At 38.2% G+C, this 19305-nt stretch overlaps 1 protein-coding gene across 2 annotated transcripts in view; it reads left to right on the forward strand.

Moving 5' to 3' along the window:
- LOC129727342 (fructose-bisphosphate aldolase-like) overlaps window positions 1-19305 on the forward strand; it is a 75419-nt gene that overhangs the window by 6587 nt on the left and 49527 nt on the right. For both annotated transcript variants that reach the window (XM_055685086.1, XM_055685085.1), the window contains exon 3: window positions 15041-15284. In XM_055685086.1, coding sequence (XP_055541061.1) covers window positions 15041-15284 — 244 coding nt within the window. The remainder of the gene's footprint in view (window positions 1-15040; window positions 15285-19305) is intronic.

Below are 19305 nucleotides of genomic sequence, written 5' to 3' on the forward strand. Positions count from 1 at the left end.
CGAGCTGAGCACACGTCTTTGCGAATCACGCATAGCGTTTACAAATAACTTTGTCTTCAAATTTGATAGAGATTACACGCGTCGCGTCTCGTGCTGCGGAATGAACCGACGCGAAAACACGTTCCGTATCGATTATGCGAATGTACCGCGAAAACCATCATTCGAAGATGTCCACGAATTTGTGGCAACCGTTCTTGAGATGAAACATGACGAAATCAAGCGCCTCCAGTGCAGTCGGAGTCTAGGATGTGCTTTCGTTAAGGCGATCGACCTTGAAACAGCACAACGCATTATAGACGAGCACGATAACAAACATGACCTGACTGTAGATGGAAAATTATACAGATTGCGTCTTCGCATGGAGGATGGAACGAAAGAGGTGAAACTGTATGACTTATCCGATGATGTCTCGGTTAACGAAATCGTCAAGTTTCTCCAACCCTACGGGCACGTTATCTCGATCTCTAAAGAGCAGAACTGGGGAGAAAAATATCGTTTCGGATCAATTTCGAGTGGTGTGCGGATTGCCCGAATGATAGTAAAGCACAACATTCCTTCGAATGTCATCATCGATGGTGAACCAACTGCCGTTTCCTATCATGGTCAACGCCAAACATGCCGCCACTGCGGCGAATTTGGACATAGTGGAATCTCATGCATCCAGAATAAGAAGCTCTTTCTACAAAAGATGGCGGCTGATGCATCATATGCCTCGGTGCTTGCTGCAAATGCTGGATCGAAACCGAAACCAACAACTAACCTCAATAAAACGAAGCAAAAAAAGACACAATCACAACGAGGGTCTACAGCCAATCCGCAATCTGCGCCAACGCCAGGAACGTCACTGTTGCCAAAACCACCGCTGTCCACAGGGAATCCGCAATCTACACCACCACCAGAAACTTCACTGTTGCCAAAACTACCGCTGCCCACGCTGACCTCAACACAAACGGATGATGATGAACATCTTCAGGAGCCGCAAACGGACACCTTTAAAATACCAGCACAGCCCACTGCTAACCCAGGAAGCTCGCCGGGATCGGAAGAAGGAGAGACTGATGAATCCGCAAGTTCGACTAGCATCAGGAGGTCACGACGAAGTAAGAAAATGCGACACGACAATGACACTACAACCAACAAATTGACACACAAAAACTACAAAAAGTAAAATGGATTGTGCAAGCTACAATATTGCAACAATCAACATTAACACAATTACTAACACTACAAAATTGAACGCCCTACGCACATTTCTACGTACCTTAGACATACACGCTCATTATTTGTTACTCTAAAGTGAGTTAGATATGACCCATTTTTGAAAAAAGTGGAGGTACCCTAATTTGAGTACTTTTACGGTTACTCACTTCTGAGTAAGGGCGTCATACGTCAAAAACTGATTAAAATCTACTCTGTTTATGCAAACCAGGAATTAACGAGAATGAGTACAAATTACCAGTTTGCCTAAATTTGGAAATTTGATGATTTCTGGTTTTTGTAAATCTGACTCAATAAATAAATTAAATTCAGAACAATCAAAATCATAGATTTATTTTTCATCGAAACATTATAAAAGTTTTAAATCATTCACGTGTCTTTATATAATGCGGCAACCAACCGGTTCACAGTTGCCCGTGAACTGTGGCTCATGTTTTTGTACAGTACGCACACCAGAAAATCCGTCATCATCCGTCACCAAACACTGCGAAGCATTTCAATTGTATCGATTGCATGTATTGGGCACTGTACATAGATACAAATGTTTCCGTTCATTATCACGAATAAAAGCCCGACTTAAAACGGCATCGCAGGACACACAACATGCGGTTGTTCATTTTGAAGAGATGTTTTTTATGTTTTCGAATCCTCTGCAATAATGATGTTGAGCTGAAATTGTTATGGATTATTGTTACATGTTGTTTGTAATGTAATTGATTAGAAAATTATTGATTTGATGAAAGATCAAATACTTACTGCTAGCAAACGAATAAAAAGCGACACCAATTGTTCTTCGGAAACAGATAATATCGCTGTTGAAAACTTTTGACATATACATATACTCAGGGGTGAGTAAACATCATGGATAATAACTCAAAACTGAGTAAACATGGTAATTATGAAAATTTGGGTAAAAGTTACTCAATTATCCAGTACCCGATAACTCACTTTTTGACATTTTGCATAAGAATACCAAACTGAGTAGATCCTAATCAAATTAGAGTTAAAATAAAGCAGCGTGTAGATATTGCTCTTTTACAAGAGGTTGAAAACGACCAAATCATCTTGCCAGGTTACAACGTCGTTGGCAATGTAAATAACACACGCAGAGGAACAGCGATTGCTCTGAAAGAGCATATACAATTCGGGGTGAGATTGTGCCAAAAAATGATGCTTTTTTGTTCTCAAGCTTGTAACGCACACATTTAAGCAAAGAATTCAATCCAAAATACACCAATGCATTCTAGAATGTTTTGTTAACAACTACAACAAATATGGTTAAGTTACAATAAACTATAATTTTGCTAAAAATACATGAACTTTGGCTCAATCTCACCCCTTCTATGGGGTGAGATTGTGCCAAAAACAAAAAGTTGAATTTCATACCTGGTAAATGAACAGTAGTGTGTCTACGAACAATCCACATAACTAACATGATAAAACAGTAAGTATAGGGACGACCATAAACAACGTGGACTATTAAGGAGGAGGGGTTGATCAGAAACTATGTTTCATATGAATTATAAAATATGTATGGCTGGATCAAATTGATACATAGAGTAATTAGTTATGAGAACGTGGCTTATAGACAGTCTCTATACACATAGTGGCGTCTCCAGGTAGCCTAAAAAGGGAAAACGTTAGGGCATGAAGTTTGAGAAGACTTTTGGTTTCAATTATTATGTGTCATTGACAACTGTATATTCCATTGGAGATCTTAAAACCTCTGGAAACGTACCCACAACCCTCCTTCTTCGCTTTAAAAGTCATCTGTTTATATAGAATTGGTGTAAAAAGTTTTGTTACATTCATAAGTAATATCAATCATTGAAAATTTCCATCTAACAATTGAGAACAGTAAGCTTCTCAAGCTTTTAGTCATTATTTCGAAAAATATCATAGTTAGACAACATACCTTATGCTGTGGGGAAAAAAAACATACCAAATGTAAACAATGCAAGTGTTTTGTTGATACTGATATAATTTTGTCGTGAATGTGAATTCCACACACTGTGCCGTTCAATATAGCTTGGCACAATCTTACCCCAAAAGGGCTCGAACAGTGTACAGTTTGGAGAAACATTATTTTCTGAGCCGGCACAGATTCAATGCATAATATTTCCTCAACACATTGGAGACGACATCCAAACGTACCAACTGAGCAGTAAGTTGATGTGATTTCTTGATCGGGTTGGTTTTCCTGGGACATTTTTGGATAACGTTATTTGCGCATGTTCTTCACTCTGTACTTTGAAACATTCTTGAAGCGAAACAGTTCACTGGTATTATCTATATTCCATTTTAAGTTGTGAATAAATATGTCATGTTTCATAAAGTATTGAATTTGAGGTATTAGGTTTTGCAAATCGCAAGTAATTTAACATACAAACATTTCCCGTTTTGGCTCAATCTCACCCCCGTGGCTTAATCTCACCCCGGCAGACGGTACTTGACTTTTCTGCATGTCTGAAGAGCGTTGGGCAGAAGTACCTATGCGACAACAATTATTTTTTCAAATGATACATCTGGATTTGATATCAAATGAAAGCTCTTTAGGTGTTTAATAAAATGCTAACTTCGGGTTTTGGACTGTTTTCTGTTGAGAAAATAGCACCCTGAAATTCGCCAGGTATTTTCCAAGAAAAATATTTTTTCCGTCATGTAAATCTATTTGTCACTTTTGTCATCTTGCCCTTAAGTTCGTATCTAACTAGAGTGATACTCTAAATTTTCAGTAAATCTATTAAGTATAACCCGAGTTCTTGCAGTTTTGGTGATTTTGATGGCATTTTTCGAAAAAAAAATCTTCAAGGAACGTTTTACCCCAAATTGCGTATCTTCTGGTAAAGTAGGTAGCTCTGGTAAGGTACAGTGATAATCCAAATTTTTAGTAAAATCTAGCAGGAACTATTGCGATTTTAGTGATTTTGACGGTTTTTTGAAAAAAAACCTTCTAGGGCCGTTTTACCCCATTTGGCACACTTGGCTTATACAGGACATAAAAACTCTCGTGTTGCTCTACAAAAAGCCATATTCAGATATTTTTTCTAGCAATGTTGAAAAGAGTAGGATGACCCTGAAAATTATCAACTTTTAAAAGAAAAATGCGTTTCTTTCGTCAACTTACCTCTTTACCCTAAATTGTGACCATGCGTTTTGAATTACTCTTAGTGTAGAATAATACCACAAATTTTTAGAAAAATCCATCAAGTCTAGCAGGAGTTATTGCACTTTTTAGTATTTAGACGTTTTTAGACATATCATTTTCAAGTGCAGTTTTACCCCACATAACCTCAATGAATAAAATTGAAATTTTGCAAAACTTCCTACCTTGAATAGACAAACAAACGCTGAAAATTTCAGCCCTATAGGAGAACATCAAAACAACATGCGGTTGCGCCTCTCGCGAACTGGCTTTTAAAAGCTGGTCCCGATTGCTGCACACAGATTAAAGGTTGTCCCATATCAGAATATATCACGGATGGAACGCTGTAGATTTACCTAGTTTTTCGTTAGGCCTAAATTTCGGTGATGCGGAGGGGTTCATCTCTTTGGTTACGAAGTGATCCCGTCGTCTCCATACCATTCCAGAACATAATTTGAATAGTGGCACGAAGTTAGATCCGGTCAAAAGATCACAGGTCCGTCGTGTTGCTGCAACAGAGAAAGCAGACGCTCCTGTAGATGCTCCTTAGGGTTAGATTTCCCCGTTTACCGACTCGGTAGTCACGAACGGCGCACTTCTTTTGCCACATGAGCAGATCACTTGCCAAATCAGGTATTTCCTGGCAAACTTTGAAAGTTCCTGCTTCCTTACTTCCTCCGGAACATTATACTTGTGCTGGGCAGTGAAGAACAGTAGCCGTGTTAGCTGCAGGAAGTCCGCCTAGACGTAAGTCTCATCATCCATGATGAGACAATGAAGCTTTGTCAGCATCTGGGTGTACAGTTTCTGGGCCCGTAACTCTCGCGCCGTCCCTCCCGATCCTTGGCTATGCTTTCGTACTCTTCAACATTTTTGGCCCCATCCCTGACCAAAGCATTGGGATTCCGCGTAAACATTTCCACAACACGCTTGAGCTCCTGGTCACTAATAGAACATCAATTCAGAACTCATTTCTCCCTCCGTTTAAGGCTTAGAAGCTTCCAATTTTAGAAAAACTGACGTCGAGAAAAATACAGTGTAAACAATACACTCCTTCTACCCAAATTTTCAAGTCAAAATACCCGTTTTTCCATTATGCAATTTGATGTGAGACACTCTTCAGAGGATGCTTAAACTCATTGATGGAGTTGAGCGTGTTAGTTGCAAATCTGTGCCCCAATTCGGTACTGTGCACGGTGTTCGATAGCAGAGCGGTGTATCCGTTGTTGCTGAGCAGCGACCCCAATCACGGAGTTGTAGGTTATCTGGGTTACTCTTGTCGGTTGTATAGGACAATTGAGGCCCGAGAGGATTCACTTAGCAGTTAACACAGTAGCGCGGAACTGGGAGATCGACCAGTTGGCAGTATGGTTATACTGATAACACATAGAGTATTCAGTCTTAACTTTATTTGCACCTAACAGTTTGTATAATTAAAACTGTTACTATTTACACATGTTTATTTAAGGTTTAACAGATTTACACCACGACGATGTGTTCTCTTGGCGTTTACATAATGACTAACCCTCGACTACAGCTAAATAGATATTTATAGCTGATCAACACAATATTCGCATTGTTGTGATGCTGGAAGAATATTTAATTGTTAGAAGTGAACGCGCGCAAACTGGCGTCACTGGGTTCTGTTGTAGCTTGGCCGTAACGCGCACAGTATAGTCTGTGTAATCTGCTTGGGGTATCCCAACACACGGTTGACTCCTTTTTTTCTCTGTGTAGACTGATCACTGTGACCAGAGACATTTGATCTATTGTGATATCGCCAGATGTTTTCTGTATTCAGCACTTCATATTACGCTTTTCATTTATATCCGTGCTTGTGTGTGGAATTCTACAGTAGAATGTCCCAAAATTGCACAAGTCTGGGGCTCACCCTCCAGATGATAGAAAATGGTCTTACCAACAAACTTTTGTTCGACGGCAGCTCTAGAAAATGATGTTTTCAACTGGCCCCAATGACTTTTATGAAAAAATCGGTTTTTCTTATGTTAAATCCAAAAAAACATGTCCAGTTATTCAATTTTCCATGAAACCTAATCTTTTTATATTTTCTACAGGTTCCTTAGGGTACAAACTGTAAGGGAAAAATTCGTTTCGGATTAATTATCGTCAATTCATTTTCCTAAAAAAAATTCTTTCGTTAGGAAAAGAGATTTTTCAAGTATACTTTAACATTCAATCAATAAAAGTGGGTATTAAAGCTAATGCTCTCACCAACTGAATACCATTAAAAGTTGGCAAATTTTATGGGTAAGAACATTGCCAAAGACTACATGGCTCTGAAATAACTTGATTTTGAGTTATTCGTGATTCACTGTGGAATAAAAAGTTACATTTTGATTTGAAATTTCCCAAATTTTAATGGTATTCAGTTGGTGAGAGCATTAGGTTTAAAACCCACTTTTATTGATTGAATGTCAAAGTATACTTGAAAAATCTCTTTTCCAAACGATAGAATTTTTTTTAGGAAAATAAATTGACGATAATCAATCGGAAGCGAATTTTTCCCTTACAGTTTGGACCCTAAGGAACCTGTAAAAAATATAACAGGATTTGGTTTCATGGAAAATTGAATAACTAGAGCTGCCGCCTAGCGCGTTCGTAACACCATTTTCTATCATCTGGAGGGTGAGCCTCAGACTTGTGCAATTTTGGGACACCCTATTCTACAGGTCTTGCTGTTTCATGCTAATTGTTCTACCATACCGAGCCTCGTTCAATCCTACCAATATCACCAAATTATAATTCCCTGGAAAGAGGCCTCACCTAACGTTCCTCTTTGGCCAGGTTTATCCTAAAAGGGACTAAGAGGAAGGAGTCTTGGGGAGCTGGCATCGCTGGCGACGTGTGTAGACGCTTTATTTATTGTGTCCGTGGTAATCGCGTTTTATTGTGGTATATAGCACGATAAATTGTGAATTTCGTGTGGTAATTGTGGGTAAAAGTGTTTCGAGTGTTATAACAGTGTTTTAAAAGTGATTTGGAAGTAAAACGATCTGGAAATTTAAAGTTTTATTGCCGTTTTTTTCACAATTTGTCGCCTAGCAAATGGCTGCTTTTAAAGCGCAGTGTTGTGCTGGTGACTTTCCTTTGATACGGTAGTGTCAAGCTTATTCTCCGCCGACGGCACGATCTGCTGAGAGGCAGAAACTGAGAGAGCGGCAGTTGTAACCATAGAAACAAGTTGCCTATACTTGTTTGCGTGCGAGCGGAGGCATGTTTGGTTTGCTGAAAGCTGATTCAATGGCTAAGATAAGTGCATACATTTACAGACATGTTTGTTTATTTATAAATGACTCGAAGGTAGTAGTTTTCACCGACATGAATGCATATATCAAGATGGCTTGACAGAGTAATTTTTTTTAATTCTTTTATCACCGATATTTGGTGGTTGGTTTGTGGGTTCGAGGTCCAATTTGTGGTGGTTTGTGGTGGGGTGGTTTCCGAGAGATTTTCGGGGAACTGGGTCGGGCCGTCTTGAAGCATGATTTTTCTTTGGATGAGTCGGACAGCGATGGTGTATGGATCGGTCGAAGGCTCTTAATTTGTGGTTCACGAAAATGTGATTTTTAACGTCATGATTGCTGGTGTTTGTATAGGGGTATGTGTTTTATTGTTCACGTGGTTCTGCGTTTTGTTTGTTTGTTGATGACGCTGCTGTCCGCTAGTGGCGTTGGCTGTTTGCGGTGTTTGTCACTGCTATACTGAGCGTGCGTTTGGGGAATATGCTAAATATCGTGATTCTTAGGAACTTAGCCAACACACTTGCATTACAGGTAGCTTAACAGGCGCAGAATGGATATGTGTAAATTTGTTTTCAAAAAGGATACCGGTAACGAAAATGTACTTTCAAAGGAAAGCAATCCAAATTCGACGGATTATTTTCCAGAACCAGTAGGAATGGCAAACAATAATTATCACTTTTTCATCACCTAGATTCGGAGAAATATTTCAGAAATATTCAAACAAATGTTCAAATAAGCTGTCGGGATCCAACTTAATGTTGCTCTTCTGTTATTTTTTCATGCATATGTGCTAACTTATGAGCAAAGTAATAAAGAAGATTTCTGCTGTCCGAGTGTCTGTTAAGCTACTAGTGGCACCATCGCACAGAAGAGTACCTAGAACAAAAATCTGGCCAAAATAAGAAAAAAAAATTATGTCGCTTTTTGGTGCCGCTATATTTTTTCTGCAGCTTAAATAAATGCTTCACAATATACCATCACTCGATTAACGTTAAACGGTATTATCATATGCTGCGAGCGCTGTAAACATTGACAAATTTTCAAGCATTTTTTGGGAATCGAACCAAGTTGTGCCAGGCGTCAATAAAAATGACAATTGATCAATATTATGCACCAAATGAATTTTTTATGTTCAATGCCAATAAACCGGTTGATAAAAATACCGATATTGAAAATTATAGTTACTCTTAACAAGTTTTCGAAATTACTGATTTTTACGTATTTTCGAGCGTTTTCAATATTGAAAGAGTTATCAAATCTCGCGGAATCCGATCATATAATCATCGGGGGAATGGAAGTTCATAACATCACATCCTCGCAAATATCTCATCCGGTAACGTCCAGATTGACATTTGCGACCCGTTTGAAAAATGTTGTTCATGACATATTTTGACGAATACCTGCATCATGCTTAAAACAGAGTTTCAGTTCAACAAAGATTAAATGAGATTAGTTAAGTGAATGAAATTAACTTGATGCAAAGAATCAATAATCCAGGTAAATAACATTCCGTCTAAAAGCCTTTTTCCAACCTACGTAGGTTCCACGAGGCATCATATAATCTGTGAGCAACAAATTGAAAATTCAAAATGAAGATATTTTGCTACATCATTTTTCTTGCAAATTCTTCGATTTGTTTCGCTGCCCGTTTTGCGAACACAAATTATACGAGCGTATTTCTTCATCTGTTCAATAACATTAATGAAGCCACATAGGCTATGTAAATGTAAACATCAAGTTATGTGCGTGATTATTAGAGTTACTCTTTGATACAATTCTGCGCCTGTTGGGCTACCTGTAGTAGAGCAAGTGTGTTGGCTAAGTTCCCCGAATCTCGATATTTACCATATTCCCCACACGCACGCTCAGTATAGCAATGAAAAACACCGCAAACAGCCAACGCCATTGGCGGCCAGCAGCGTCATCAACGAGTAGATAGAGCGTAGAGCTGCGTGAGCGGTAAGACACAGATTTCTGTACAGGCACTAGTAGTTGTGACTTTGAAATTAGCATTTTCGTGAACCACAGATTAAGGGCTTTCGATTGATCTATATATCATCGTTGTCCGATTCATTTGAGGAGGGGTCGTGTTTCGGGATGGCTTGGCTCGGTTTTTTGAGGGTTTCTCGGAGGCCACTTAGCCACAAATTGCCACGGGTTGGATTTCGAACTCACAGGTTAACCACTAAATGTTGGTGATGGGGGAATTGAGGGAAATTACGTTGTCGGGCCATCTTGATATATGCGACAAGAATCAAATTGTTTTTTTTTTTATATATATTTCGTGTTGTAGTGTGTGCAGTACAGTATGATTTTTTAGCGATGAATTTGTGCGTCATTTAATGGCGAATTCATCTTTCATGTGTAGCTACCACAGCGTAGCATTTTCGTACTGTTCTGTCATTCATTTATGCACCGCATGAAAAGGTGTACCAGACGATTGCTGTTTATCTATTTTTTAAAATTGTCTTGAATTTCCGAACTGAAATATATCTGATGACTATGTTTTAATATCCATTGTCATTCCTTTTCTATTTATGATTTCACTAGCTTTTGAATAATTATTTTTACTCCATAGCTAAGTTTTGTTAAATATGCTAAATTTTTATAGGCGCAGATCCAAAAGGGTGAAATGAATAATAATTGTTCTGGCATTTTGTAAAGGGTTCAGGAATACTGTAATGGTGTGTCAAGCTCGTTTCCGCAGCTGTGCTACACCGTTCTGGACTACACTTTACAGCACGAAAACGAACACGCAAGCGACGCTACACTCAGTTGTCATATTTTTCGTACGGCATTTGAGAGCATTTGTTTTTGTTATTAGTGTTTTGAGACTGCACCCTGTTTCTTTCGGGTGTAGTCCAGGATAAAGTGTGTAGTCGGATACAGAAAAAGTATAGTCCGGAAAGTGAAAAAAAAAGTACAGGACAAAACTGTTGTCCGGGTGTGAACGTGCCGCGGAGACGAGTTCGACATTACTTATGCTTTTACGCATGTCGTTTGACAAAAAGGTCCCTATTGCTCAGCTTAATAATGAGCCAACATAACGCGTAACATTACTTGAACTCGTCACCCAGAGAGTACTGGTGTAGTTTGTGGAATTCAGAGTATGGTGCATTGTTGCTAGTCGAAGTCGAAATCTTATAATTCAATTTTTTCGATTTGTCTAGTTTTTTAACAAAGGTTTTTGTATACTATGTCCCAATAATGACTAGTTCGGCATTTTGTCAACAAACTTAAGATATATATTTTGGTCAATCTGCGTATCTGCATTTTTCAAATTATTGGGGCTTTGGATGCATGAATTTTTGCCAATTTTTCTATTTGATAGGCAACACTCGCATCGACAGCTAATAGAGAATCGGCGTGAAATATCGTGCTCCCGAGCGTCTCCGTCGGTAGTCGGGGATTGAGCGGTCGTGCATAATGCTTTGGTAAAACGCGTCTCCGGCCCGGGAGAGTTTTATGATATCTTAGTTCGAATCGTCCACTTAGTGTGGTATACCATTTTGCGTTTCACTAGGATGTACCACACTTACCTGTGCGTGACCCTACAACACTCTTTAGTTTATCACTGCTTTAAATCGGTCTCAAATCAAAAAATCGCTTTTATAGAACAGACGAACAGTATAAAAGAAACGTCGTTAGTCGACCTGTTAGGCTCAAAGCCAGATGCCCGGGTGACCGAATATCTAGAGACTTCGCGTCGATACCTTTCATGAGGTCGTATTTTCTACAGATTGGTTATAACCGTGTTATAATTTTCGATATAAATAGGGTCACTTCACGAAGAAGTGATAGGAGTCGCGAGGCGTTAACGTGGACTCAACTCTTGTAGCTTCCGTAACATTGTGTAGTCAGCTGAGATCAATCAATGGGAGATACGTTTCGGTAGTTGCATAATAACTACATAAACAGATGTTCAAATATTTGAGTCGGTCTTGATTGAGTCATAGGTCCGGTATCCTCGCGTGCGCTTTATTTTTGCGGTGTTACTTCATCTAACATATTGATCGCGTTATGACTTCCGTAGAAGGTATAATGAACTCGTACGTGCGATATTTATTATTATGAACCCGGTACTCGAACCCAGCGCATCGTTTACCAAAACGAAACCTGCTGCAAACCTTAACCTTTTCTCCAACATCCCAGTGATTTCTCGTGGAAGTGCAGAGGTGTTCTCGGCTTCCAATAAAGCGAGTATCACGTCAACATATTCCTATACACACTCCTTCTTTGACCTGCATTCGGATGCGGCCGGCGCTGGTATTGCCTAATATAAAGATTAAGGTCACCAGTTTTTACACATTGAAGATGAATGTTAGTCCCAAGCATCAACTGTTGGTTCTCTGTGTAATTACAGCTGATCTGGCAATAACGGAGTAGCAACCGCGGGCGGTCAATCATGCTCATGCTCATGCTCAAAGGGACTAAGAGGAAGGAGTCTTATCGAAACCTTGTTTCCCATGCTGATATCGCCAATTACAATTCCCTGGAGAAAATTTATATTCTTCTGGCCAACTTTATTATTAGAAGGACTTATTTTGCCAAGTGGAAGGAGTCTTGTCGAAACTTCGTTTCTCCTGCCCACACCGCGTCATAAATATAATTTGCTGAAGAGGCTGAAGTTGACTATATATCTGGTATTGGGTTGAGAGGTGACTTTCGCAGAAGGTAAACCCCGATGAAGTAAAAGCTTCTCGAAAGCAGAGCAAATGAGCTGGTTCATTGTTACAAGAAGGGCAAGTCTCAATTGTTGCTGCCGATTGCCAGTGAACTGCTGTGCATATCCTTCTCTTGCTAGGCTGTACGCAATGTAGCGTTTGTTGAGGAGGGTAAGCTGCCTTAGTTTGCACTGCACTTCCAGACTAGTATGAAAACACATTTTGTAGATTTTAATGCGGCCTGATTGTCTGAAAAGATTTCGGTTTTCGTATGTCTATGGTTGCGTTTTAGACATATTGTAGCACAGATGTATATTGCGTATACCTCTGCTTGATAGACGGTTGGCCACTTACTTATGATGAATGTGCTTTTTATACCTGGCCGGTAGCCTTCTGATCCAGCCTGGGCTCCTTGTAGAAACGGATGGTACCCGACGGAAGACTTGGTCTTTATTGTTGTACATCGATCTGAGTCAACCACTCTGTATTGATCTTCCATGTTGAGCTTCGCCTCCATCCAGGTAGAGACTGTTGTTACTAAAGGCTGCTATGGTACCCCTTAGGACCTTCGAGCATCGTTATAGTTCTTCGCAGTCTTAACGCACCAATTCCTGCCTCCTTTTTCACATGGAGATGTAGAAGCAGCATGCGGAGCAAGGCTTTCATGACCGCAGACAACGTTGCGAGTGTTAGATCTGAGACTCTGAGGACTAGTTAGATGCGCACGCTCGCTCCTCTTTTGATCGGCAGAACCTTTTTCACTACTCACTGCTTGATAGCATCGTACAGGTAGCAGTACACTCCCTAAGAAAGTCTCCTAACGTTTCCCTTCTGCCTGTGCAACAGAGCCGTGCACGCCTGTGTTAGAAGACTTTCTCCAAACTGCTGCTTGCATGTCGGGCCGTACTCATATTTCAGCAGGGAGCTCTGTGCCGCGATAAGGTTAGCAGACTGTTGATCAAGCTTTACCATAAATTCGACAGTGTTTCGCAGCAACTATACTGTGAAAGGAGCCAGGTATTCCACAGTTTGTTAGCGACTGGGAATTTCTCTATCCGCCTGTGAACCAATAATGTAAAAGTGAAACAACTAGACTGATTCGTTTTTTAGAAAACTACGGTCTCAATTGGGGTTTTATGAAAACATCCGCAGCAATTGATATAATTTAAATATGGAACGATTTTGTGTGTTATTCAGAAGTCAGGAAATCAAAAGTTCTTGCAAAAACCTCTCTGTTCCGTGGTTTCCTTCAAAACTGCATCCTAACAATTTTTTTTTGTTCAGAACAACATTCATTTGACACGGCACAATAAAAAAAATGTTCAACGGTGACTAAAAGCAAATTTTTTATCCTCGCTGCCGACTGCGAGCCAAATTTAATCCTAGAATTAAAACTAAAATGTTTTTTTTTGAATTGCTGGTTTTGTTGTTTACTGATGTTGTTTATCTTGATGTTCCACTGAGCCAGGAAATCATGGAAGGTTTGTATTCCTCGGGATCGTCACAATCTGTCATTTTTTTTCGAAATTTTTAACAAATAACCTCGAACTTTAATGTTATTAATGAAACACACGTGTAAACAAGAAAGGTGCCGCCACACGGACGCTAATTTTCTTAGTTTTTAAGTCATAGTTGATTGTAAAAAGCTTTTTTTTTTTCATCATTGTACTGTCAAAAGCTATAACATAGAGACCATGAACTACTCCGTCATGCCTAGGGAACCTATATATTAGAGAAATGACAAGACACTCACCGTTAAGGCAACTGTCAACATCAAAACGGATAACGGCAATGCAAAATTATACAGATCGCCCGTTTTTATGTTGACAGTTGCCTTAACGGTGAGTGTCTCGGCGTCTCTCTGGTGTATAGGCTAACTAGTCATGCCCGAATAGTGCTTTTTACAATCAACAAAGACTTAGAAACTAACGGAATTAGTGTCCGTGTGGCGGCACCTTAAGCATCTTCAATAATGTCATCCATATTTGACCGGTCACTTGTGAACTTTCTTACGCTTTTCTTTTGCAAGTTGAGGACTTAACACGAAGGTCATCAAATTTTTTTTTTAATCTCGCTTATTTTCCGTCGGTTCCGCCACTGTTGTGGCCAATCACCGACGCCCAGGGAGGCGACTCCACACCCAGGACCCGTTTATTAACGGACCGGCGCCAACGGCTTTACTTCCTCATGCGATGGAAGGCGTGATCCCAGAGATTTTTCGCCTCAGAAAATCTCCCGGTGTCGGCTAGGATTGAATCTAGACCAGTTGGGTTGTTTGTGAGTGGATCACGCCACCTCACAACCATCGACACCTATGTCGGCGGTGGGATTCGAACCCAGGCGTCGAGCGTGGTTGGCGGAGACGTTACCAACCACACTAGGCCTCCGCTCTAAGGTCATCAAATTAATTTTATAAGAAATCAAACATAAAAATGATTTCATCAATCAAAAACATTACGATATTCAAAACATCCAAAAGGAATTCCCAAAGGTCGAACAAACTCTAGAAATCATTATCTATAACGAATGAAGGCTTTAATTGTTTACTGCTAGGTTTTGAATTGCTCTCGCAATTATAAACAAGACGAACTTTGATCCGACGGGGGTGTTGTCCGTTTGTTGTTCAACACTGTATATAACTCTCCGTCTAGCGCATTCCGAAAAATCGAAATCAAATTATTTTCTAATCGCTGCACCCGTTTACTGAATTACGCTTTTTTTCTCTCTCTCCCACTCGCTCATCTCCCCAGGACATCGGTGTAGAGAACAACGAGGACAACCGCCGCCAGTACCGTCAGCTGCTGTTCACCGCCGATAACAAAATCTCGGAGAACATCTCCGGTGTCATCCTGTTCCACGAGACTCTGTACCAGAAGGCCGACGACGGAACCCCGCTGGTCGAGCTGCTGAAGAAGAAGGGAATCCTGGCTGGCATCAAAGTCGACAAGGGTGTCGTCGATCTGATGGGCTCGGAAGGCGAATGCACCACTCAGGGTAAGTCTAATTGCGTACTGAATTCTATCATATGAAGCCGGCCGGGCGTAAGGTGAGAAAGTGCACGGATTCACTCTAATTAATAGTGCAAGGGTGTTGGACTGTTGGAGGAAAATTTAATTGGGTTACACAGAGTGTGATTCACTGAACTGAATAAAGCAGAATCGAGGGAAATGTTTTCCAGTCAGTGACCACGTCAGTCATCATGACGACGTTGGTTGCATCAACCGCACCGACTAGTGCAGTGGTAACCAGACGTGTCACTTTCTGTTCTGATTTCAGTTGTGGAGCAAAAAGGAATATAGAAATTATTTTTCTCAAATCCAGGTCACTGGATAAATGGGGGAATAGAATCAGATCACGCAAAGTAAAAGCATAAGCAGGCTTTTTGCAGCTAGTAGTGGAGCTTCTGTTTAATTCTGTAATTATTGAGTCCGTTTGAACATGGATAAATTTCATCTTTACAGTACTTTCTAAGATACGATCCGTTTGAACTAATAGAAATTGAACATCAATTATAAATCCTGTAATGTCGGCTTTACTCCTCCTTATGAATGAACTGAAGTGGGCGTTTATTTTAATATTGAACAATTCATTTCATCGCTCTTCATTGGCATCCTCTTGAGTCGAATATCAGACAAAACTATTCATCACTATAAAGATGAGCAACAAAAGCTTTCTGCTTGCACAGGTTTGAGTAGTGTTCTTTATTCTTCTCGGTTGCCTCGTGCACCTTGGGCCAGGCAAAAGATGCAATAAAACTCATCGCAATGGATCGAAACTAAGCGGTAGCGAGCAAACAGAGGCATTGAAATCGAACTTTTAATCTGCTCACAAAAAGATTTTCCCGTCCTTGGAATGCACTTTTCAAGCAGCAGCAACAGCGTCACAAAAGGCTGCCTTATTTTGGTGCAGTTCGTATCAATGCAGGATTTTACGTAGGGATAATGAAACTATGCAGCCAGGGTGGGTTTTCAACCCGTTTGAAAGAGCCATTAGTCGGAAAGTTGTCTAATTCATTGGTAATGGATACAGGGCTGGGATGAATAGATATATATCAGGGTGAAACTTATTTATCACTTCGTAGGAATTATGCATGAAGTGATAGTGTAGTAAGATGAAAGTTAGATGGCGTTTTTAATTGCCATTGACACAACAGTGAGTGTCAATGCGATGTGCAATTAGATTGAAAAAGTTTTCAAAGGATTCGGTTATTGTCGTCTTTTATGTGTTTTGTCTGTTTTTTATTAAAACGGATCAACTTCATGATGTCTTATTCTTAACAATAAAAGACTAATGGCTACAGAATCTCGAATGTTCACTTCGTCTATTTGTTTAAGTTTTTTGAAGATTGTTAAATGCTGATGCGTTTTGGTGAAATCGAAAACTTTGTGGAAGAAGTGGTTGTGTATTGTTTTTATACATTTATTTCACCAATAATTTACGCAACAAAAAATACATTAACATATATAAAAACACAACACAGAAAACAAACGAAAGAAAACAAGATATAAAGAAAAGTGAAAACAGGGAATAGAAAACTGAACGCATAAAACACAAAACAGAGAAAAATAATAGAAAATAACAAACTGATAATAAAAAATTAAAAATAGAAAACAACAGGATATTTAAGGAGGCGAAATGGTATTTTTGTTCGGTATTGTGTCTTCGAAAAAATTGTGAAAAAACATTCTAGCCATGAAAAAAACATTGGATTTTTAAAACGTGAGATATTCGAGTTATTTAATTAATAAGTTTTTTTTCTTAAAAAAATACCGTTACATTTTCTCTAAAAGGGTAAAACTGCACCCCGCAACTTTGTCAAAAACACCAATCAAACAAATCGTTTTTGCTTTTTTTAGAAAACCTCAACCATTTTAGTTTCATTTATTCATGTTCGAAGAACCATTATTATTTAACTAATTTCGTAAAGATTGAAGACAAAAATGATTTTCAAAATATTACCAAAAAAAAATACAAATTACAAAATACAAAATAACAAATACAAAATACAAAACACAAAATACAAAATACAAAATACGAAATACAAAATACAAAATACAAAATACAAAATACAAAATACAAAATACAAAATACAAAATACAAAATACAAAATACAAAATACAAAATACAAAATACAAAATACAAAATACAAAATACAAAATACAAAATACAAAATACAAAATACAAAATACAAAATACAAAATACAAAATACAAAATACAAAATACAAAATACAAAATACAAAATACAAAATACAAAATACAAAATACAAAATACAAAATACAAAATACAAAATACAAAATACAAAATACAAAATACAAAATACAAAATACAAAATACAAAATACAAAATACAAAATACAAAATACAAAATACAAAATACAAAATACAAAATACAAAATACAAAATACAAAATACAAAATACAAAATACAAAATACAAAATAAAAAATACAAAATACAAAATACAAAATACAAAATACAAAATACAAAATACAAAATACAAAATACAAAATACAAAATACAAAATACAAAATACAAAATACAAAATACAAAATACAAAATACAAAATACAAAATACAAAATACAAAATACAAAATACAAAATACAAAATACAAAATACAAAATACAAAATACAAAATACAAAATACAAAATACAAAATACAAAATACAAAATATAAAATACAAAAGACAAAAGACAAAATACAAAATACAAAATACAAAATACAAAATACAAAATACAAAATACAAAATACAAAATACAAAATACAAAATACAAAATACAAAATACAAAATACAAAATACGAAATACAAAATACAAAATACAAAATACAAAATACAACATACAAAATACAAAATACAAAATACAAGATACAAAATACAGAATACAAAATACAAAATACAAAATACAAAATACAAAATACAAAATACAAAAAACAAAATACAAAATACAAAATGCAAAAAAAAGAAATACAGAATAAAAAATAATATCGGAACATAGAACCTAGAACATAGAACATTAAACATAAAACATATTACATAGAACATAGAACATAGAACATAGAATATAGAACTTAGAACATAGAACATAAAACATAGAGTATAGAACATAGAATATAGAACATAGAACATAAAACATAGAACATAGAACATAAAACATAAAAAATAGAACATAGAGAATAGAATATAGAATATAGAATGCAGATTATAAAATATAAAATATGTATGTAATATAACTGCGAGGCCGAAATACACCCACGTATACGTATAAAATATAAAATATAAATTATGGAATATAAAATAAAGTGTGCGGTGAAAAAATGATCGTTTTTCGAGTGGTGGTAGGAAAATAACTGAAACAGATAATTGAGATTGTTAAAATACTCATGGAAGGTAATTATGTTAGCCCTTGTGAGCGGCCTTCCGGCAGTTAACCAGAACATTCGCAATGGCGGACATAAATATGTGTGTACGCATGTTTTTGGGTTTTTTTTTTATTTTCACCACAAAACTGTTGAGGTAAATCCTAAGCTTCAAGTTTGCCCAGAAATTCTCAATGGAACTCTACTTGAGGGCGTTGGGCAGATTTGCCAACTTGGGTACCACATCGATATTCAGCCGCTCCATCTCCTCCAACGATCGTGACGAGTCGCTGACGCAAGATCCGGCCGAAACACCGCGTCTTTGGATGGACGACGCAACTTCCAGCAGGCACTTCGTACTATTATTTTCGCCGTTTACGGCCAGTCCGGAACGAAAGAAGAGCGGCCTTGACATCCCCTTTTCGCTGGTTGTCAGCTACAGCAGCACCTTCTTGAGGAACTTAGTGTGTGAAATGAACTTTACTTCGATGCTAACTTCTTTTGTGGGGAAAGTAAAATACGAAAGGCCCTGCCAGTCGTTGCCATCCAGGGCGAGAGAAGATCTCGTCGTCTATCACCAGCGTCAAGTCGCGATTTGTCGGAAAAATCGACTTGACCACCTTATTCAGGCGCGGCCGCTGCATCATTACCTGCAGCTCC

This window comes from Wyeomyia smithii, chromosome 3, assembly GCF_029784165.1.
Source record: "Wyeomyia smithii strain HCP4-BCI-WySm-NY-G18 chromosome 3, ASM2978416v1, whole genome shotgun sequence".
Lineage (NCBI taxonomy): Eukaryota > Metazoa > Arthropoda > Insecta > Diptera > Culicidae > Wyeomyia > Wyeomyia smithii.